The sequence below is a fragment of the Lotus japonicus genome, chromosome 6 (assembly GCF_012489685.1).
Source record: "Lotus japonicus ecotype B-129 chromosome 6, LjGifu_v1.2".
NCBI lineage: Eukaryota > Viridiplantae > Streptophyta > Magnoliopsida > Fabales > Fabaceae > Lotus > Lotus japonicus.
Genome location: NC_080046.1, coordinates 52396509 through 52419271, shown reverse-complemented (window position 1 = coordinate 52419271; position 22763 = coordinate 52396509). Strand labels below are relative to the sequence as shown.

The 22763-nt window shown below is 40.6% G+C and overlaps 3 protein-coding genes across 3 annotated transcripts; all 3 read left to right on the top strand.

Moving 5' to 3' along the window:
• Positions 1–12888: 12888 nt before the first annotated feature.
• Positions 12889–13554, top strand: LOC130725541 (uncharacterized). The gene has a single exon (XM_057576761.1). The coding sequence runs from the start codon at positions 12889–12891 to the stop codon at positions 13552–13554; it is 666 nt and encodes a 221-aa protein (XP_057432744.1).
• Positions 13555–13747: 193 nt separating this feature from the next.
• LOC130726306 (E3 ubiquitin-protein ligase RSL1-like) lies at positions 13748–16254 on the top strand. The gene is made up of 3 exons (XM_057577546.1): positions 13748–14722; positions 15388–15483; positions 15831–16254. The coding sequence occupies exons 1-2, from the start codon at positions 13806–13808 to the stop codon at positions 15464–15466; spliced, it is 996 nt and encodes a 331-aa protein (XP_057433529.1). The 5' UTR covers positions 13748–13805; the 3' UTR covers positions 15467–15483; positions 15831–16254.
• A 3940-nt stretch (positions 16255–20194) lies between these two features.
• Positions 20195–21021, top strand: LOC130725540 (E3 ubiquitin-protein ligase RSL1-like). The gene has a single exon (XM_057576760.1). It carries the CDS (start codon positions 20195–20197, stop codon positions 20951–20953), a length of 759 nt encoding a protein of 252 aa, XP_057432743.1. The 3' UTR covers positions 20954–21021.
• The last annotated feature ends 1742 nt before the right edge of the window (positions 21022–22763 follow it).

The following is a 22763-nucleotide window of genomic DNA, read 5'->3' as shown; positions in this document are numbered from 1 at the left end:
TTCACATAAATTCATAAAATAAATATACAATAAAAAAATATAATTTTTTTTGAACCAAACAAAATATAATTAAAATTTAAGAAGTTGAATAAGATATCAAAGAATAAAAATATTATCAATATAAAGAAATTAGATCTTGAATAAATTTTTTATTAAAAAGTGATATTTTTACATTATTGTTATGATTTTTTAACGCTCAGCCTAATGTGGACTAGTAAAAATGTGGTCCAATTTTGGACCAACACTTTTGACTGGCCATAGCAGGTGAGTGTTTAAATTAACTTACTAATTAATACAGATTAAATAATTAATTAGTTGCTCTGATTTTTTTTGAAATTTAATTAGTTGCTTTGAGTGTTTTTTGAAACAAAATAGAACTGGAACGTGAACATGAACAACGTGGTTTGGGCGTCGCCGGCCTTCACCCTTCAGTCCCTTCTCCTTTGGGCGCCGTCGGCCTTCACCCTCCCTTCAACGTTGGTTTCCGACGACGGCGGTGGTCTGCAGCAGTCTTTGATTTCAAACCTTAATTTCCGTTGGATTCGTGAAACAGAGAAACAGAGAAAGGTTATAAAAGGTTCTGATTTTTCATGAAGGCCAGAGTTGCTATGGCGGCGACTGGTTCAAACACCGGCCACGATGGCTTGTTACGGCGGCGAATAAGTTTGAACGAGGTGAGGAATCGATACAGATGCGATTTTGGAGGTGATTTTTTGGGCGGCCAATAGTGTAGATACTTGAGACAATGGGTGAGGCGATTACAGATACAGACGTTATGGCTTCAATCGACGGAGAAGAAGGTTGAACGAGGGTAGGGAGCGATACAGATACAGAGACGATTTGCCGTCGACGAGAATTTCACTGGATACCCGATTGATGGAGTGAATCACCATTTTGGTCCCTGAGATTGTAAGCGTCGGTCATATTAGTCCCTGGATTTCATTAATGGTGAAAAAAATCCCTGAGTTTGTCTCCGTCGGTCATAGTAGTCCCTAACCACGTTGGGCCGTTAGTCCCTGGGATGGAACCAACGTTAAGTGACACATAGACTCGGCCACGTAGGACAAAGTTATAAGGGGATTAAATCGATCATTTTAGTCCCTTCGATTTGGGTTTAAAATTCCCAAATCAGTGAACCCTAGAACCATATCCAAATCCCCAAATCCTCTGAATCTCCAAAATTCCTTCTCGATTTCTCTCCAAACTGCAATTCCTGTGCTCTTTATTGTTGAATCGAACATGACAATGGGTGAGGGTTTCAAAGGCCGCGTTCAACAGAGGTCAAGCACGAAGGGAAATGGTGGCGGTAGGTCATCTGTTAACGGCGGAAACCCTCGATGCAAATGCGGTGAAGAGGCAAAGGTGAGGGTGTCGAGGACAGACGCGAACCCAGGGAAAGCTTTTTATTGTTGCTATCTACCCAAGGTATGGTCTTCTTCCTCATTTTCATCATCCTCTGTTCTCATCCCTCTTTTTCTGAAGTTCACATGTCACAGGGCCATGAGTCAAACTGCAATTTTTTTCGATGGGTAGATGATGTAGCGGACACAGATGAATCCAGTGGTCTGGGTATGAAGGCTGAAGACTCTATGCTATTGAAGGAGCTTGTGGTCAAGAATGATGCTATGCTTGAGGAACTCTCAATGATGAAGGAAGTTATGCTGAAAAATGAATGTCTGATTGAGGAGTTGAAAACGACAAATGGAGTTATGGAGAAGAATGCTGGCTTGGTTGAGGAGCAGAACAAGTTTAAGAATGTAGAACTTAGGATGCTTAGAGGTCTTGTTTGTGTATTGGTTATGTTTATGGTGATTGACATGTCTTTTGTTGTTATAAGGGGGATATAAGGGACATGGTTATGTTTGTATTGGTTGAAATATGTTTGTAAGCTGACCTGATGCAATCAATCAATATATGGACATGAAAATTTAAGTAATGCACTATCATAGTTTTGTGGTCTATTCAAGCAAATGATAATACTAAATAAGAAATCAATTGACAGCAAATTAATAAAAAGGATTTTGTCATTGATAATAAAGTTGTAGATTGCACATCCATTCTGTTCAAAATTACAATCCCATCATACTATGGATAGGGATATCAAAAAATATCCAATGAAGGAACCATGGATAGATGCCAAACTAAATCAAGTAATGCCCTGAGATCATCAAAGATATCATATCTCATCAAAATACATCATATGTCTAATTAAGTTACCTACTGGATAGTAAATAAAAGGACATAATTTATGTTCCCATCAACAATTTAAAGCACCACTATTCCAGAAAAGTTACAATCCCATCATACTATGGATAGGGATATCAAAAAAAAGCTTTCCATGCTGCAATTCTTCACTTGTTCTGATCACCTTGCATTGGCCTTGTCCTAGGAGTTGGTATGAAGGTCATTGTAGGGATACGAGGCTCATTTGATACTGGTCCAGTTGGGGATGAACTCGTGATCTGCAAACCTGGTTGGACTGCAAGGGGAGCTGGGGCTGACCATTGGCCTGTTTGCAAAACGAGGGGCCCTGAATGCAGAGGCTCTAATTGGAGGTGCCCTGACCCCAGCCTGAACAAAAGGTCCACCAATCTGAACAAGAGGCCCAGGCTGAGGCACATGAGGCCCAGGCTGAGGCACAAAAGGCCCAGGCTGAGGTACAGAAGGCCCAGGTACATGCAAAGAAGGCCCAGCCACATGCACAGAAGGCCCAGCCATATGCACAAGAGGCCCAGCCACATGCACAGAAGCCCTAGGCTGCCTAGGCTTCCTTGGTGGCCTAGTTTGATTGTTTGGAACTTGGGCTTGGGAATTAGGTGCCTACAAACAAGATATAATATGCATGAGTATAATATGCAGTTTGTGAGAGTATAATATGCATGATTATACCTGTGCTATAGGCTGAGACAGTGTTTCTTCATTTGGAGCAATTTGTGAGAGGTCAATCTCAGTTTGGTGACCTTGATCATTGCCTTCATTTTCCTCAGGGTGTGGTGGAACCCAATTCCTAGGCATCAGTGCAACACCCTGATGATGACAAGTTCTGGTGTTATGACCATATAACCCACACCTTGAACATCTAATTTCACCAAAAGCTCTCCTAATCCTAGTCCTTCTCCCACCTGCCTGAGCATTCCCAGCTTGAGCAGATCTTGTTGCCCCACTAGGTGCTGTCCCACTTGGAGCTACCTCAGTGCTATCTCTTCTCCTATTCTTCTTTGGTCTCCCTGCTTTTCTCTTCAGCTTAGGTGGGATTGGCCTCAGATAAGGAGTTTCTTCCCAGTAATTGGGACCATTTGTTGGCTGAATTGCAAACTCATAGGTGCTTCTGTAAGCTCCCATTGTCAACCAAGCATGGCAATGGTCCTCTGGCCTCATATTCTTCCAACCAATAGCTGCACATGCATGCTTACATGGCATGCCACTCAATTTCCAGAATCTACAAGTACATGTCTGGGCCAATAAATCCACACCAACTCTAGTATCCCAAATAGCTACCTCATATTTTTCACCATCAGTTGTCCATGTTGTACTCCACTTCCTACTCTCTTCTTTCTCAATGTCAAGCCTCCTTTGTTGCATTGGTGGTAGAGTACCCAAATGTCCATTCAGCTTCATCTTGTTGTTTGCAATAGTCCTCATAATATAGCACCTCACCTCCTCTAGTAGTGTCAGTATTGGCTTCCCTCTATACCTCAGAATCTTGGCATTGAACACTTCACATGCATTGTTGCAGATGTTGTCACATTTAGTGAACTCAGTGAAATAAGCCTTGGTCCATGAATTTTTTGGCCACTTATTCAGATAAGTCCAGGCAGCCGGGTTCTTCCTCTTCACCATATCCATCTTCTTATTGAATTCCACAACAGTGGTAGCTCTTGAACACGCCCACACAACATTTTTTAACTCCTTATCCTTCCATTGCTTTGTAAAATTTCTCCAAAGATGCATTACACAGTACCCGTGTTGAGCACCAGACATGACCTCTTGCAGTGCTGGAATCAAGCCTTGTGACAATAATATAAGATTCAATGTTAGACCCTAAACTATTCATATAAAGGGCATATTAGTCCCTCATCTTTTCGAGCAAATAGAAAAAATAATTGACTTAAATTTACCTTTTGCATATCAGACATGAAATGCCAGACATGTTGCCTATAATCCCCCAAATCCCCATGCAAAAGCTCAAGGAACCACTTCCAGTTGTCTTTATTCTCAACATCAACCACTGCATAAGCTACCACATAAATTTGGTTGTTTGCATTCTGTGCAACAGCTGACAGGAGCTGGCCTCCAAAATATCCCTTCAAGAAGCATTCATCAAGCCCAATTACAGGTCTACATCCAGCTCTGAAGCCCCTCTTACATGCATCCAGGCAAATGTAGATCCTTTGGAATTGGGGTGGAGAATCAGTGATTGGAATGAAATCCATCTTCACTGTGGAACCGGGGTTGCTCCTCATTAGTTCATGGCAGTAGTCCCATAACCTACCATACTGCTATGCTTCACTTCCTTCCACAGTCTTCCTTGCCTGCTTCATTGCTCTGAAGATTTTGGTGTCATCCAAAACAACTCCATATTCAATCTTCATTACATCAAATGCCTCAGAGTGAGTAAGGTTTGGTTGTGTTCTAATTCTGTCCACAAGCTTTCCAGCCACCCACCTTGTATTTGCTTGCTTGTTTTTGAAGCCTCTGCAGCAAGTGTGTATGTCATCAAAAGTTTTAATTTGGAAGCTTTTTGTTGCATTGCTCCATGCACAGAATATCACCCAAGGACACTTTTCTACCCTGCATCCAGCCCTGCACCTTACACTATCACTTTTCAACCACCTCATTTGTCTCCCTGCTTGTATGGTGTAGTCTCTCACAGCTTGTTTAAATATGCCCAGATCAGCAAATTCCATTCCAAGCTCCAAGTGAACTTGCCCAAAGCCTGAACCTTCTTTGAATTGAGGGAAAACTCCCTTTCTTCTTGAGTTGCCTTCATCATCAGTACTGACAGGGCTGTTTAGCTCTTCACTATGGTAATTCTCACTATGTTCTTCACATGACCACTCCTGCTCAGAAACCAATGTTGGCTCATATGCACTGTCTTCATCATCAGAACTCTCAGAACCACTTCCATAATAGGATTGTGTTTCATTGGTATCAGTCTCTGAATTACACCTTTTCTTTCCCACCATTGGTTTCTTCCCCTTCATGTCTTTCTCCTTTGTGACTGACTTCTTCCCCTTGCTTGGCTTCTTCCCCTTTTCATCTCTGCTTGCCTTCTTCCCCTTCTCCTCTGTGCTTCCCTTCTTCCCCTTCCCATTAGCAATATCATCCCTTTCCATAAATCTGTCAACACATGCATCTATATCAGCCAACATTTGTTCACTCATCATCAGCTCAACATTGTCCTCATTGTCTTCATTACTATCCACATGCATGCTTTGATCACTTTCAGCATTTGGTATGATCTCCACATCATCATCATCATCACTAGCCACAACTGGATCAGGAACTCTGCTTGCAATATCAGCTACTTTGCTTCCCTCTGGTTCTACAACATTTTCAGCATTTGGTATGATCTCTACATCATCATCATCTTCACTAGGCACCACTGGATCAGGAGGTCCATGCACAATAAATGGCTCATGATTCATAATATGCTCAAAGTAGACTTCTATCTCCCAGTTGTTCTTCCTAGCAACTATGAACATGTCTCTTATAGAATCATCCCCTTCAACCTTAATGAGATCCATTATCCCTTCTTCAGCTCCATGATTCCGAAACCATATTTTGCTAAAGGTGTGGTAGTAGTGTTCTTTGGCTAATGCTTCCAGTGTAAATACATTGAATGTATCCACATCAATGTCTTCCCACACACACATTTCACCTCCATCATACAACACACCAACACCATCAGGCTCAGCATTTGTCACTAGATTTCCACCATGGTACAAAATCAGAGTCATCCTGCGATTAATCATCTGCATTGCATGACACACAAAGTTATAAGTAATATCATGAAACCCCAACCCCAAATAGCATGTATCATCATAAACCCCAACCCCAAATAAAATCCAATAACCAAACCCAAAATCTCACTACACAAACACCAACCTAACATCAATTCGAACACTAACACATACAAAACCAAGAAATAGAAGACGAAAATAACAATGAAACTTAAAGCAAAAACCTACCTTTACGTCGTGAAGAACGATGAAGACACACCGTGGAACTCGTCACCGTCGGCCGTCGTCCTTCACCAGACAACAACAATGAACACACCCAACTTCACCGCCACTCGGGAACCAGTGTTTTTCAACCTAATCCTCTCAAAGGTTGAAGCTTTTCTCTCTGCAATGGGTAAGGAAGAAGAAGATGGTCTGACACTCGCTCTCTCTAGTCTCCAACGTATTATGATCATAGGTTGGTAGGGACTAATTTGCCCACATATTGGTCCAATGGGGAGGTGCCAGGTCATCAGGGACCATTGTGAAATAAAGATTTTTGGGGGGAAAGTAACTTATGACACGTGGCACGACACGGGGGCAAGCCAAGGTGTCAATTAAAGTGACATGTTACTTTTCCGTCCCAGGGACTAACGGCCCAACGTGGTTAGGGACTACTATGACCGACGGAGACAAACTCAGGGATTTTTTTCACCATTAATGAAATCCAGGGACTAATATGACCGACGCTTACAATCTCAGGGACCAAAATGGTGATTCACTCCCGATTGATGTATCTGTATGGGCCAGGTGTGAAAGTTTGAAGCCCAATTTGCTGTGGGTTGTCGTAATGGACTCATTCAGTATAAGTGGCTACGCTGGCCTGACTAATAACTCCAGTTCCATTTTTTTAGCTTTGTTAATCTTTTTAGCAGTGTAAGATCAAGGTGGGCTGAGACCTTTTTAATTGTACGTGGCTTTATCTTATATCATTACAAATCCATTGACCAAAAATCAAATTCCAGTTTTTGTAAAAAGGACAATAGTTGTTTTTAAAGGCTTATTATTTTCTGAAGTGCAAAAAAGTAATTTTTTAAATGATCAAATAAGATTTTGATCCTTATAAATTTACTTAGTTTTATTTTATTCCTTGTAAAAAATTCCATTTTTTGTATTTTGGTCTCTTGCAAAAAAATTATCTTATAAATGATAAAAACGTGACATATCTTTGGAACTTTGGTCGCTTATAGAGGTACTTACACATACTCATCAACACATTTTTTTATATCAGTAGCGGAAATTGAACTCAGAACTTTCCGGTGAGAACTGGTCTGTCCTTACAAATTGAGTCGTGTGAGAGTGTAATTGATTGTTTTTTATACATTGGAAAATTAAACACAGAGCAAAACAACTAAGGAAGAAGCATGATATCTTTCAACATGAGAGTTTTCAGCTCAATAGGAGGCATCTGGATCAGAGTAGCACCAGAATGCGTGAATCTCTTCCCTTCCCGGGCCAGCCAATCTGCAGCTTTGTTACAATCTCGCGGGATCCAACATAAAACCACCTGCCAATCACGCCGCATCCAAGATTTTGTCTCCTTGAGATTACTGTCAAACTTATTTGAGTTCTCAACTTCCATCGCAGCTACCAAATATGTACAATCTAATCCAACCTCTAAACACCGAAAGCCATGATTCAAGCATAATAGAGTCCGCGACGGAGAGCTAGGGCCTCTACTACAAATCGGTTTCCACCACTCTCATGCCCTACGACCCCAAACGACCAACTACCAGTTCCATCCCGACATAAACACCCAAACCCCATTCCCATGTTGTCATCAACAAAGCTGCCATCAATGTTCACCTTCATTACCCCAATCCTCGACGGAGTCCAAACCATGCTCAACCAACTTCTCCCATTGGATTGGAAATTCATTATTAAAAAAGGGGACAGTCACCAGTAGGATAAGAGGGTTTTGATCATGAGGTCTGCTAGGGTTTTGATCCAAAAACCTAGAAAGCTGTGCCGCTCTCCCCCACACCAGCGTTAGACCACTCACAGCCATCCCACGTGCCGATTCACGAGTGGCGCTTCCGTTTTGCCCTAACTGCTTTCGTGTTTGTCGAAGGTATCCAGGAAACTCTGCAGCGAGGTTGCTATTTTTGCAACAGTGACGTCTTCCTGGACCTGCAATTTTTGCATCCCACCTTGTTCCAGTAACGATGGCCGACATGGCCCTTGAGGAGATGATCCCAGACTTTGAACTTGAAGGCGCTGAGAATGAGGCCCTTGACGTTGGGGAGATAGAAGTTGACCCCAACCTGGGGGTGGACGTTTGGCTACTAGGACGTGTACTGACGGCAACAAAGGTGGAACCGCGCGTGTTTCGCAGTGTTATGCGGAGGTACTGGGAGTCCCGTAACTGTTTGGAAATCTGCAACGTGGGAGTAAACCTGTTTTCCATTAAGTTTGGATCATCAAAAGATAGAGACCTTGTCCTCAAAGGTGGACCATGGTTTTTCAGTCGGCAACTTATTGCCCTGAACACCTTTGATATCACTATGAATCCAGACTCCATCCCCATCACGAGGGTCCCCTTACGGGTCCAAGTGCATGGACTGCCGTATACTCTCCGCATAGAGAAAATGGCACGCTCCCTTGGTGAATCATTTGGCGGTTTCCTGGACTGGGACAGGTACGAGACCAATAGATATGGTATGTGCTTGCGTATCCGTGCTTGGATTAATATTGATGGCCCTCTCCGCCGTGGGCAGTTGATTACGGCAAAAGGAAAACCTTCCACAAAGGTGGCTTTCAAGTATGAAAAACTGATTAATTTCTGCTATCGATGTGGCAAACTGGATCACGTCCTCAAGGACTGTGAGATTCAAGAGGACGGAAGACCAAACAGATTTGGAAACTGGCTAAGAGCTGAAGGTGAGGGTGATCGACGCCACGGTGGAAGAAGCGAGGAAGCACTCTATGATGGAGAGGAGGAACAACAAGAGAAGGTTGACTCTGAGGCTCCCACATATGCTATTACTGGTGCTGAAATTGCAGACAAGGAGGAGGTAGGTACAGGCTCACGTGTTCATGGCACCAATACCCCCAAGGTGGGAAAGTTCGTTGCGGGTGCTGTGGAGAAATTCTCCAAAGGATCAAGCACCGTGGGGACAGGTTCTGAGACTCAAAACATGAACAAGGAGATGCACTCCCGTGAAGGCAAGCAGGTGGATTTCTCATTCACGTCACCTGGACTAGGGAATAAAGTAGGAGCACGGGACAAAAGCTATAAAGCAAGAGGTGTGGTGATCCGTGAGGGAGGTGGAGCAGGAGGGGGAACCAAGCATGATATCCCTCCAATGAAGAGGTCGAGTGTGTCATCTTCCATACTTGGGCCATTGAGCACGGGGTTCTCACCCCCCCTAAAGAAGAAAAACACTGATGATGGATTGGGAATGGCGGAGACTGCGGTTGAGCAGTCCCGCTCACCTCAATGAAGATCCTATCGTGGAACTGTCGTGGGCTTGGGAACCTACAGATAGTACGGGTTTTGAAAAAACTCATCCACTCAAAAGATCCCGACGTGGTGTTCCTTATGGAGACTAAGTTGTATACATCAGAGGCTCTTCAACATAGAGGTATTTGTGGTTTACCTAACATTTTTCCTGTCCATTGTGCAGGGCGAGGGAATTCTAGAGCAGGTGGCTTATGCCTATGGTGGCGCAGTGATCTTCAATTGGAAATTATTAATGCATCATTGCACCATATTTTGTGCACTATTTTGCACCCTGATGAGGCAATCCCTATGACAATGGTTGGCCTTTATGGTTATCCGGAGGAGGGTAGGAAAATAGAGACATGGAACCTTATAAAAAATTTGGTGCCCCAGGACCCGAGGGCATGTGTGGTGATCGGAGACTTTAATGATATCCTCTCCCCCTTTGATAAATTGGGTGGGGACCCTCCCGACTTGGGACATATTCAGTGGGTTAATCAGATGTGTAGAGACTGTGGCTTGTTTGAGGTGGAATTCTCAAGGAAGCGGTTCACTTGGTCTAATAATCGAACCGTTCCGGGAACTATTGAAGAGAGGCTTGATTTAGCTTTGGTTAATGATGAATGGACTGCACTCTGGCCAGTCACATCTATTGTGCATTTCCAGCGGCACCAGTCCGACCATAGCCCCATCTTATTAACGTGTGGTACCAGTAGAGGGCGAAAAGAACTCAAACGAACGCGTATGTTCCGATTTGAAGAGTTATGGCTTCAGGAGGGAGAAGAGTGTGCAGAGGTTGTAACTGAATCATGGTGCACTGGGGAAACAAATTTTCTTGCCAGAATTGCAGCTGTAAGTAGTGCTCTTAATGGTTGGAGCAGATCCAAGTTTGGAAACCTACCCAGGAAAATAGCTGATCAGCAAGCCTTGTTGCAAAACCTTCAGGGGAAAATCCAAACCGAGCAAGTGAGGTTGGCAACTAGTGAGGCATCAAAAGAGTTAGACAACTTGTTGGAGCAGGAGGAGATCTGGTGGGGTCAGAGGTCAAGAGCCACATGGCTGAAACATGGGGACAAAAACTCAAAATTTTTCCATCAGAAAGCGTCCCAAAGGTGTAAGAGGAATATGATTGAACAACTCAGAGATGACCGAGGAAGGAAATTTGAAGAGGATAAGGATATTTCTAGGGTCCTTATGGACTATTTTACTAACCTTTTTGCCACTTCACATCCTTCGGGGGTGGAGGAGGTAACTTCTTTGGTTGCAGGCCGGCTTTCTACAGCTCACTTGACCATTCTCAGTGAGCCTTTCAGTAAGGAGGAGGTAGAGGAGGCGCTATTCCAGATGCACCCAACAAAAGCGCCAGGCATTGATGGTCTTCCTGCACTTTTTTATCAGAAATTCTGGACTGTTATAGGGGAGGAGGTGTCAGAGTTTTGTCTTCAAATTTTGAGTGGTGGTCTATCACCAGGTATTATTAACCATACTTTGTTGGTTCTTATCCCTAAGACTAAAAAGGCTGAGCATGCGAACCAATATAGACCTATTAGTTTATGCAATGTTATTTTTAAGATTGTCACTAAGACAATTGCAAATAGGCTAAAATTGATTCTGCCGGATCTTATTAGTGAAAATCAGAGTGCGTTTGTCCCAGGGCGTTTAATAACTGATAATGCGTTGATTGCCTATGAATGTTTTCACTATATGAAGAAGAAAGTTACTGGCCGCAATGGCACTATGGCGCTAAAATTGGACATGTCCAAAGCGTATGACCGTATTGAATGGTCTTTTCTTGAGTCAGTTTTAAAACAGATGGGTTTTCCTGCGAGCTGGGTAAGTCTTATTATGAACTGTGTGACATCAGTGTCTTTTTCTATCATGTTAAACGGAAACCCTCAGCCTAGGTTTGAGCCACACAGGGGACTTAGACAAGGGGACCCTCTATCTCCTTATTTATTTATCCTGTGTGGGGAAGTTTTCTCGGCTCTAATTGAAAAATCTATTCTTTCATCTGACCTCACTGGCCTTAAAATTAGTAGGCATGCTCCTGCCATTTCTCATTTGCTTTTTGCAGATGACAGTGTCTTGTTTGCTCGAGCAAGAGTTGAGGAGGCCCTGTGCCTGAAAAAAATCCTCACCATCTATGAGATAGCTTCTGGCCAGATGATTAACCTTGACAAATCTATGCTTTCTGTAAGCCGAAATGTACCTGATAATTGTTTTCATGAGCTTAAGCAGCTGTTGAATGTAAAGGCGGTGGAAAGCTATGACAAGTATTTGGGATTACCGACCATCATTGGTAAGTCTAAATCCCGAATCTTTCATTTTGTCAAGGATAGAGTTTGGAAAAAGCTTAAAGGATGGAAAGAGAAATTTTTATCACGAGCAGGGAGGGAAGTTTTGATTAAATCCGTAGTGCAAGCGATACCTTCTTATGTCATGTCTTGCTTTATTTTACCTGATGGTTTATGTGCAGATATTGACCGCATGGTCTCAAAATTTTTCTGGGGCAGAGATCCGTCTAGACAAGGTCTACATTGGACTAAATGGGAGACCCTATGCAAGAATAAAACAGATGGTGGCTTGGGATTTAGAGACTTTAAATCTTTCAATTTGGCTTTGGTGGCAAAAAATTGGTGGCGTATTTATACGAAACCAGAGAGCCTTTTGGCGCGTATTTTCAAGGCGGTATATTTTAATAACTGTGATTTGAGGTTGGCTAAAAAGGGGTTTCGCCCTAGCTATGCATGGTCTAGTATCATGAAAACCAGTTGGATTTTTGATAGTGGGGGTATGTGGAGGATTGGGGATGGAACCCAAGTAAATCTATGGACTGATAAATGGTTGCCTAGTGGGTCCTCCCCTATCTATAGGCAAGACCTTGCTGTAGCACTAGCTCTATCTAAGGTGGCCAATTTAATTAACCACGAGCAACACAGCTGGAAGAGAGACTTGATAGAATATGTTTTCAGTCCAAGCACAACTGAGGAAATTATTTCAATCCCTTTGAGCATAAATGGTGGCCCGGATGTGCTGTTTTGGCCCACAGATTCGAGGGGTCAATACACTTCCAAGGCAGGTTACAACTTCCTAATGAACCAAGCGTCTCGTGCAGCTCCTTCATCTTCCTCATCTGTCTTGTTCACAGCGACGTTCTGGAAAGGCTTCTGGGCATCCACGGCCTTACCACGATGCAAGGAAGTGAGTTGGCGAGCGGTTTCTGGTTATCTTCCTTTGAGGGCGAAGCTGTTTCGGCGCCATGTCGATGTCGACCTAGGCTGTAATATATGTGCTGAAGAGAATGAGACAGAGGAGCACCTTTTCCTGCATTGTCCAGCGGCTCGTCAGGTCTGGTTTGCATCCCCTCTGTCTCTCCGCGTTGATAATTTTCTCACATTTGCAGATTTTTGGAGACACACTCATGAGCTTCATGATAGTGAAGCGATGGCTCTAGTCCAGACAACTATATACATGATGTGGGAGGCCCGCAATCACCACCAGTTCCGGCAACGACCTTCTTCAACGGAGCTCATCCTCCGGCGAGTAGCTAGTGTGCAGGCGGAGGTGCGTGTTGGTGCATCAGCTCCAGCTACGATAGAGAGAAATGTGGCTTGGCGTGGACCTGCTCGTGGAACTTATAAGTGCAATTTTGATGCTTCATTCGTTGATGGGGGAGCAGCCGGTTTGGGTATGGTGGTTCGTAATCACAGAGGTGAGGTGATGGCCTCCGCGTGCTCCTATCCAGTTCATGTTACCACTCCTCTTCTGGCTGAAGCAATGGCCATGCGGTGGTCCTTACAGCTCGCTATTGATTTGGGTTTCCGACGGATTTCTCTGGAGACAGATTGCCTGCAGTTGTTTAACCACTGGCATGCAAAGGAGGATGGTCGGTCGTATTTGAGCTCCATTATTAATGATTGTCGTTTATTGAGTCATGCTTTTGATTTAGTTTCTGTTATGTTTGTTCGCCGTACGGGCAATACTGTTGCGGATTTTTTGGCTAAGAACTCGGAAGCTTATACCGATACGGTATGGGTGGAAGAGGTCCCTTTAGCCGCCGCACCGCTTATTGATGCTGATGTAATGAACCTGTTGCCGACTGGCTTTTAATATATTTGCAGTTGAATTTCAAAAAAATAAAAAATAAAAATAACAAAAGAAATTAAACCTTTTTTTGTGTTACAAACATAGAAATCAAACATTGAATCACCTTAATTGTTTAGTTTTCTTTTTGAAAGAGAATTACCTTAATTGATGCTAGTAGTGATATTCAAAAAAATACTATTAAGCGGGTTTGAACTTTTGTACAAGAAACGTGCATAATCAGCAACCAAACCGCAGTGGCAGAGTGTGCTGCAGCAATGGAATATGAAGCACCCACCTTCTCCCTTTTCACTGAACCACCACCACCTTCATCATCATCATCAATCACCAATCCCCAATTCCCAAATCTCCAAAACCCTAATCCCAATCCCATGACTCTGAATCCCCAAACCAGAACCACAAGAAGAAGAAGAACCGTTCTTCCCCCTTCCATCGAAATCATCGACGTCGATTCCATCTCCTTCACCCGCCGCACGCCGCCCACCACCACCGTCATCGATCTCTCCGACACCGAAGACGACGACGACGACGACGTCAGAATCCTCAATTTCATCCCCGCAAACACCCCTTTCGGCAAACGAATCAAAAAACGCCACACCGAGAAAGCCGAATCATCAAATGACGCGCCGTTCACCTGCGAAATCTGCACGGACACCAAGACGGTGAGGGACTCGTTCGCCATCAGCGGCTGTTCCCACGCGTACTGCTCCGATTGCGTCGCCACCTACGTGCGGTCCAAGCTTGAGGAGAACGTGATCAACATCCGGTGTCCTGTTTCTGGATGTTCAGGTTTGCTTGAGGCGGAGGATTGTCGCGCGATTCTCTCGCCGGAGGTGTTTGATCGGTGGGGGACGGCGACGTGCGAGGCGTTGTTTGCGGTGTCGGAGAAATTCTACTGCCCGTTCAAGGATTGCTCTACGCTGTTGATTGATGATGGGGCGGAGAAGGTTATGGAATCGGAGTGTCCTAATTGTAGGAGGATGTTCTGTGCGCAGTGTAAGGTGCCGTGGCATGATGGGGTTACGTGCGAGGAGTTTCAGAAGCTGGGGAAGGATGAGAGGGAGAAGGAAGATATGATGTTGATGAAGCTTGCTAAGGATCAGAAGTGGAAGAGGTGCCCCCATTGCAAATTCTATGTTGCAAAATCTGAAGGATGCATGTACATGAAATGCAGGTTAAGCTTTCATTTCTTCTTGCTCTGTTGAATTTGGTTGATGCCCTGATCAATTTTGACTAACCAAACATGACATAGATTCTGCATATTGCATAGTGGTTGAAGCTTGTGATTGAGGAATGAGGACTCATGATTGGGTACTGGCCTCTGTTTAGGTGTCAATTTTGTGGTGGGCACTTGCATATGTTTCTCTGATTGATAATGTGATGCTTCTTTCTTTATTATATTTAAGAAATTAACATGCATTTAGAGCTTGGTTTGGATGCTAGCATGTTGGCTTTGTTTCCATGTGCTGAAGAATCATGGCTTGGCTTGAGTTTGTTTTGTATTCTTCATTTTTCCCATTTACTTCATCCATGTCACATGTCATGACAAAACTGGTTTGTTGTTATTTGGAGACAACTTGATGGACTTGGAAATCTGTTTTGTTTTCACTTACTCACCACTTTTGTGTCTTTGGAACTAGCAACTATTATAATACATATATCATCTTGTAAAGGGTTTGTAGCCATCACCACACACTACAAATATCTTTGAAGCATGAAATTCCTACATTTGATTATTATATGGTGGTTGGTATGAGAGAGGTGGGCAATTGGTGGATTATTGTCAAATTCCAGTTACATTTGCAATGTGTTTGAATTTTCTTCTATTTTGGGTTGCAGGTGTGGACATGCCTTCTGTTACAACTGTGGAGCTCCTAACAAGAATCCCAGCCATCACTGCAACAAGTGTCATCGCTAGCTACACTTGAAAGCAAGGTAACTTTAGGATCTAGATTTTGATTATGAGGTTTCCCACCGCGGAACGAAACACACTATAAATTTTAATAAGTGCTATAATTGCTAATTGCGGCTAGTAGAGTTAAACCAAGAACTGAATGCAAGTTATCTGAACTCTTTCGTACTAACTCACACCTATTGACTTTATGTTGTGTATTATGATGTAAAGGTTATACCAACATAATTTCCATTTTTTTGGGCGAGTTTGAGTGTGTAATGCCTATCTTTAGCAGCAATACAACAATTTAGAGTTTGTTTGATTTTAAGGTTGATAGAAATGACATCTTATTAACCCATTTTACATCATTTATTTTTCTATTTTTCAGATATGTAATATATTTTTTGCCTGGAGAAGACATTTGCAGTAAGCATTAGAAGATTATTGTATCTGACCACAATTAGGCCAGATATCATTTATGTACTTATGGTATACAACAACTTTGCAAAGTTCTCAGATGGTGGAAGAAACTATCAGATCGATGCCTTGCTGATTCTGATATGCTTTTCTTTTAGTTTTTGGTCGAAAAACTAAGCTTTCAGTGACCGGAATTGAGCAGATATGGAGATACAATTGGGCCAACAGTGCATCCCTACTTAGATACTGTCAAGCTCAGAATCTTGGCCCAACATGATGACCAGCTCACATCATCTTAGTTTAGCCTAATTGGATTTGATCATGAACTTATTATTGTGATAAATTATTTTCATTTTGGTTTAGTTATCTGGTTAGTTATGGAGTAGTTGTTTTAACTTAGATCCCATTGCGAAAAAAGTTGATTAAACCAGGAGGGGTGGATTAGTATTAACGTAATTTAAAGTTTTACTTTATGTGAAAAGTTTCTGCAAACGCATTTACATGTCACCCACTTGAAAGTTTTACCTTATGTGAAAAGTGTCTGCAAACGCATTTACAGAAATGCAAACTCCAATGGCACAGTAATGGCCCAACACAATACTAGAGATTCACCCAACACCGCCGACATAGTTTCCGGTTGTTTCTCAAAAGCAGAAGCAACAACCTTGCCCAAAAAATTACGCACCACCACCCTCAATCCCACGGGTTCATCTGCTGAAAAGCAACATTTGTATTAATTTTAATGTGTTGAACTTGTCCGTGAAAGATACTCCCTCCGGTCCTATTTATAAGCAACAAAAAAAAAATTCACATAGTTTAAGAAATGTAGTTAAACTAGGTAAAATGCATTAAATATGTCTTGAATCAAAATAAACTTCCAAAATTACCCTTTGTTATTAATGTTGGAAAGTGAGAAAGAGAGAGAATAATTAATGAGACACATTTTACAAGTTAGAATTAATAAGGGCATCATTGGAAAAAAATAATTAATATAGCTCAAACTTTCATTTGGTTCTTATAAAAAGGACCAAGATTTTTCTTCTCTTTCATGCTTATAAATAGGACCGGAGGGAGTAGTTTAAGTGGGCAGATCTTTGGGAACATATAAGTAAGAGAAGAGAAGGTCTAGAGATTAATCTTTGAAGGAGAAATTTGGCCTATCAAAAAAAAGTAATGGGGGCTTCGACAAGAATGGACATTCTATATAAATTGTGTACCCAAAGAAGATGAATACATATATTAACAATTTAGAAAAACCAAAAATAAATATTAACAATTTAGATCAAGATTATAAAGTAAACATGTCATTAAAAAAATTCAACTCATCTAAGGCTGACTTTAAGTCGTATCTTGTCTTAATCACAATTACAGGTTCTCTATATGAGATGCCATCTTGAAAGCCGTTTTCTCCATAAGGGAACAACAAAGGATGTTGCAACGGGGTGAAAGAAATATGAGTCTCGTGCAATCTCATAAATTCACCTGAAATGTCCTTCATCAATATCTCGTTCGCATTTGCCACAACTGTGAAGGCAGCCACTTCATCGATTGTTGGTAAATTGAAAACTCTTTTATCTTTATTTCTTCCTTGGTATAGCCTAAGACAAAATAATCGAGTCACCATTTGCCACAAAATCTCATACTCTTCTAAATGACTTGGCTGCTATCAATCATGAATGTCCATTTAATCAATCATCTTAGTGATGTCCTTAACCAACGAAGCGTCTAAGGAGTCTTTTTGCTGCCTGAAACACACATTTGACATGAATGTGCATTTAGAAATGATGATCATAGTAAATGATTCATATGTTTTAAGTATATGGTTCATACCTAAAATGATGCATCCAAAATAATTTATTATAATTAAATTAACAGCAAATTAATTTCTATTACTTTATTTTATTTGAAATTAAGTTAGTTAAAGTTCATTAAATTAAATTCTCTTTATTTTTTTTATACATCGGAAAATAAAATGACAAAACAAATGAAAAGACTAAGAGCTACTCAGGGAATCCTTCAAAAGGAGGTGCCCTAAACCCGGTGGGGGGTCTCCAACACACAAAATTCAGGGGATGGAAGATGGGAGCCTTGCTTAGCCAGCCAATCCATCACCGAGTTCCCCTCACGCGGCACCCAAACCAGTTCCACTCGCCAGCTCCTGCGTAACAACTTGATGATCTCTTCAGCACCTGCCTGTGGATGTGAATGTCGTTGCGCTTTTGCACATAAAGGGACTCCGTCGTATGTGACAAAAACCAAAAACCCAACTACCTGCTTCATTGCGAATGACCTTGCCGCCTCCCATGGAGCTTGCATCCTCGCAGTGGCTACAACTCTACAACACATAAATATTTAATAATGAAAAAAAAAAGTTAAGCTAAGTAATTATATCTAATAATTGCCCCTGAATGATAGCTAAAGTAATAAGAGTTGTGAGACATATGAGTTGGCAAGGGGAAAGTCCAGAAATTAACCTCTGGAGGGTGTAATTTATATTTTTGATGTACCAATTCAATAACTATCTTTTTATAAAAAAAATTAAGAAGAATTTGGATTTTTTGTATTAGATAAAAAATAAAATTAGAAATCAAAATCAACGAACTTAAACATTAGTCAGTTAACTTTTATATCTTGATAAAATTAATAGTTTGAATTTGACTGGTTTTTTGGATTTCAAAAATTAAATCAAGATAATGGAGCTATTCTTAAATATTAATCTTGTTAAAATAAGATAATTAGTTATATTGTTAGTTATTCAAATCATATTAGATTGCCAATTAAAATTAGCACTAATTAAAAAATTATATTATATTATATTAATTAATTTCAAAAATTGGAATATATTGATTTTAATGTTGTGAGAAAATGACCCACTCAATAAGTGTCAGTTTTATATACTATATGATTGATTTTTCAATCTGAACGGACATAGTAGCTTCTCCTATACCCGAATTTTCTTATGCCCACCTAATGAATAGAGAGATAGGAAGAAAAGATAGAAAAGGTAAATTTGTTATATATGATCTATTATGAATTATGTTATACTCACACTTCAATTCATCTTACAATTCATTTTCACTTCGTTTTCTTTCTGTCTCTCTTATGTTATTACTATCACATGTCATTTCACTCCTCCCTCTTTTGTTCCCATATCTCTTTAAAAGTGTAAGAATGGTGTGATGAAAACATAATTTTAGATTCAACAATGACGTATGCACACCACATTTTCAAAACACTTCATTTTCACATATTTTTATTTATATCTCTCTCATTTTATCATCTATCACATCTCATACTTTCTTTCTCTTACTTTTCCTTTTCTTCATCTTTCTCTTCATTGCATCTCATTCCACCTCCAAAAGAGGTGTGAATGAAACATTATTCTTTTAGATGCTTTGATTGCCAATAAAAAAGAGAGAAATATATATAAAAGTGGAAAAGAAATGAAAATGTATATTAATCATTACTAAGTTCTCCATTCATACCTAACATTACTAATATTTGCAACTAGGTGCTTGTTATGGTAAAGACTCATGTATCGATTAAAATTTTGATTTTGTTCTATCATAGTAATGCAATATTCTATTCTTAGCGACATGAGATATGCGAGTTGTGTTTTCTGAGCTTTGTTCATCCATCAATCATAATCATTTTACGTGCATCTCCATTACCATCATTTGTTTCCACCAGTGTCCATTACTCATTAAAAAATAAATTTCATGAGATAAAGTTAATTGACAAGTGAAGTAAAATCTAAAAATATAATAGTTACCTTGAATAACATGATAATAATATATTAAATTACTTAATAAGGATATCACAAAAAAAAAAAAAATTTAGGGCACTGCAAAATTTACCTGCACGTAATGATTACACATCATATCGAGGGTTTGTAACTTTGTTTGTTTAATTTAAAAAACATAGAGATAATGCAGTCAAGAGACTTGGATATATAACAAGCAATCGAAGCCAAATGTGGCACTGTGCTGCAACATTTCCCAGTACAACTCAATTTCTACCTAATTTAATTTTTATCACTCCACATATTTTATTATAATATTTATCACATCTTATATTTATAATTTATTCACTTTTTATTTTCGTTCTCAGCTTATTTTCACTTATTTTTATGTAATTATTTTATTCTCTCTATCACATAGTTATCATATATTCAAATTTATATTTTTATCTGTTACTATTTATATATTTCTTATATTGGTGGAAGTTTACAAAAAGTTTGCATATCAATAAACACTTACTGATTTTCTTTTTCTTTATCAATCACCAAAATCCCAAACCCTACCCAAAACCCTCTTCTGATTGGGTAGGGGTATAATGGGTATCAACCTATCATCATGCATTGATTGCTTTCTTCCTAGTAACAAGACAGGGATACCTCTCACTCTCCGAACAAGCAAAAGGGTCGTTGTTCCCTCTTCCACCGACGACGGCGACGGCAACGGCGACGTTAAGGTCCTCAGCAGTTTTGAAAGAGGAGAGGGTTCAAACAACGCGCCGCCGTTCATCTGCGAAATCTGCACGGAGACCAAGACAGCATGGGAGTCTTTCGGCATCACCGGGTGCTCCCACGCGTACTGCTCCGACTGTGTAGCAATGTACGTGCGGTCCAAGCTTGAGGAGAACGTGGTTAACATTCAGTGTCCTGTTCCAGGATGTTCAGGTCAGTTGGAGGCGGAGGATTGCCGTGTTATTCTCCCGGTAGAGGTGTTTGACCGGTGGGGGAAGGCGGCGAGCGAGGCGGTGTTCGCGGAGTCGGAGAAGTTCTACTGCCCCTTCGCTAACTGCTCTGCTTTGCTGATCAACGACGGGACGGTGGTGATTATGGAATCGGAGTGCCCTGTTTGCCGGAGGAGGTTCTGCGCGCAGTGCAAAGTGCCATGGCACGTGGGGGTCACGTGCGATGAGTATCAGAGACTGAGTAAAGATGAGAGGAGAAGGGAAGAGATGCTGATAAGGCTTGCTATGGATCACAAGTGGAGGAGGTGCCCCAATTGTAAAATATATGTTGAGAGAAGAAGTGGCTGCGACACCATTAAATGCAGGTCAGGCTTTCATTTCTTGTTGCATTGTTGAATTTTGCAGACCAATTTATGTCTTTGGATTATAAGGGTGGCAATATGGGTTGGCCGGCCCAATCCACCTTCCCCGGCTTGTAGTCCGCTATAAATGAGATGGGTTGAACTGGCCAACATGACTCCAATCACGTCCTGCCAAATAGGGGTGTTTATAACCGAACCAATCCAAACAAAACCGACCCAAAAAAATTGAAATCCAATCAAACCGAAAACCGAACGGACTGAAAATTGAAAAAACCGAAATTATTTATTGGATCGGATCGGATTTCGGATTTGATTTCCAAAACCGAACCAATCCAATTCAAACCGAACATTCACAAATATGTATACTTTTAGTTATACATATATCATTCCATTTACACTCACATAGTACATATTTATTGTATATATATTGATTATATCACACATGCATCAAAGTTTACTATATACATGCATCAAAGTAAACAATTATAATCATAATTTTAAAATATGTTGACTATGTTATAATTTATGAATGTTATATTAATATTATAAATTATGTATCATTGTATTTATCATATATTATATATTTTTAAAATTTATACAACACAATTTCAAAGTATAAAAAAGTGAAACAAAAACCGAACAATCCAATCCAAACCGCTATAGATTGGATCGGATTGGTTCGGATTTGAATTTAGTAAAAAATTCATTGGATGACAAAATCATAAAACTGATGAGATCGGATCGGATGATTTTTCTCCTCAAAACCGATCCAATCCAATCCGCGAACACCCCTACTGCCAAAGAGCACACTAGCATTTCCGAGCTGCCTAAAAATGTTGGCAGGACAGGCTGTTTAACGGGACGGTGGCCTGCCAAAAACATGATTTCGGTGACGTCCCGCCAAAGAGCAGACTAGCATATCTAAGCTAAGTCCGCCTAAAAACGTTGGCGGGACGGGCTGCCTAACATGCTGGGCTCATATTACCACCCTACTTTAGAATTGGTAATCATTACGATACATCTATTACTTTGTGAAGGAATTGGTAGGCATCACCCACACACTACAAATATCTATAAATCCTGAAATTTCTTCTAAGCTTGAATTTTCTTCGATTTTGGGTTGCAGGTGTAGACATGTCTTCTGTTACAGATGTGGAGGTCCTGTTTCAAGATTTTTTTTGGCTTCCTGCAGCAAGTGTTTTTGGTAACTCTGAAAGTTTGATTTTGCTTATGAGGTTTTCCATCTTGGAACGAAAAACTCTAAAAGAAATTAAGTGTTATAATGCGACTAGAGTTAATTAGTTAAACTTACAACAATGTGCAAGTTATGTGAACTCTTACCTTTTTTGGTCTTTTGTAAATATCAACACAATTTCTTTTTTTTAGGGTGAATTTGAGTATGTAATGCCTATCTTTAGCAGCAATGCTAATATGCTATGTAGAGTTTTGTTTGATTTTAAGGTTGATGGACATGGCATCTTATTAACCCATTATTTTACATCATTTATTTTTCAATGTTTCTGATCAATTTGAAGATTATGTATCTGACCAGAACTAGGCCAGATATCAGTTATGCACTTATGCTATACAACAACTGCGCAAAGTTCTTAGATATTTGAAGAAACTACTAGATGCATGCCTCTTTTTTTTTTCTTCTTTTTCTTTTTGTTCGATAAACTAAGCTTTCAGTGACAGAATTGAGCACATATGGAGACACAATTGGGCCAACAGTTCCACCCAACATAGATGCTGTCAAGCTTAGAATCTTGGCCCAACACTCACAAGTCTCACATAATCTTAGTTTAGTCTAATTAGACATAATCATGAACTTACTTATGTAACAG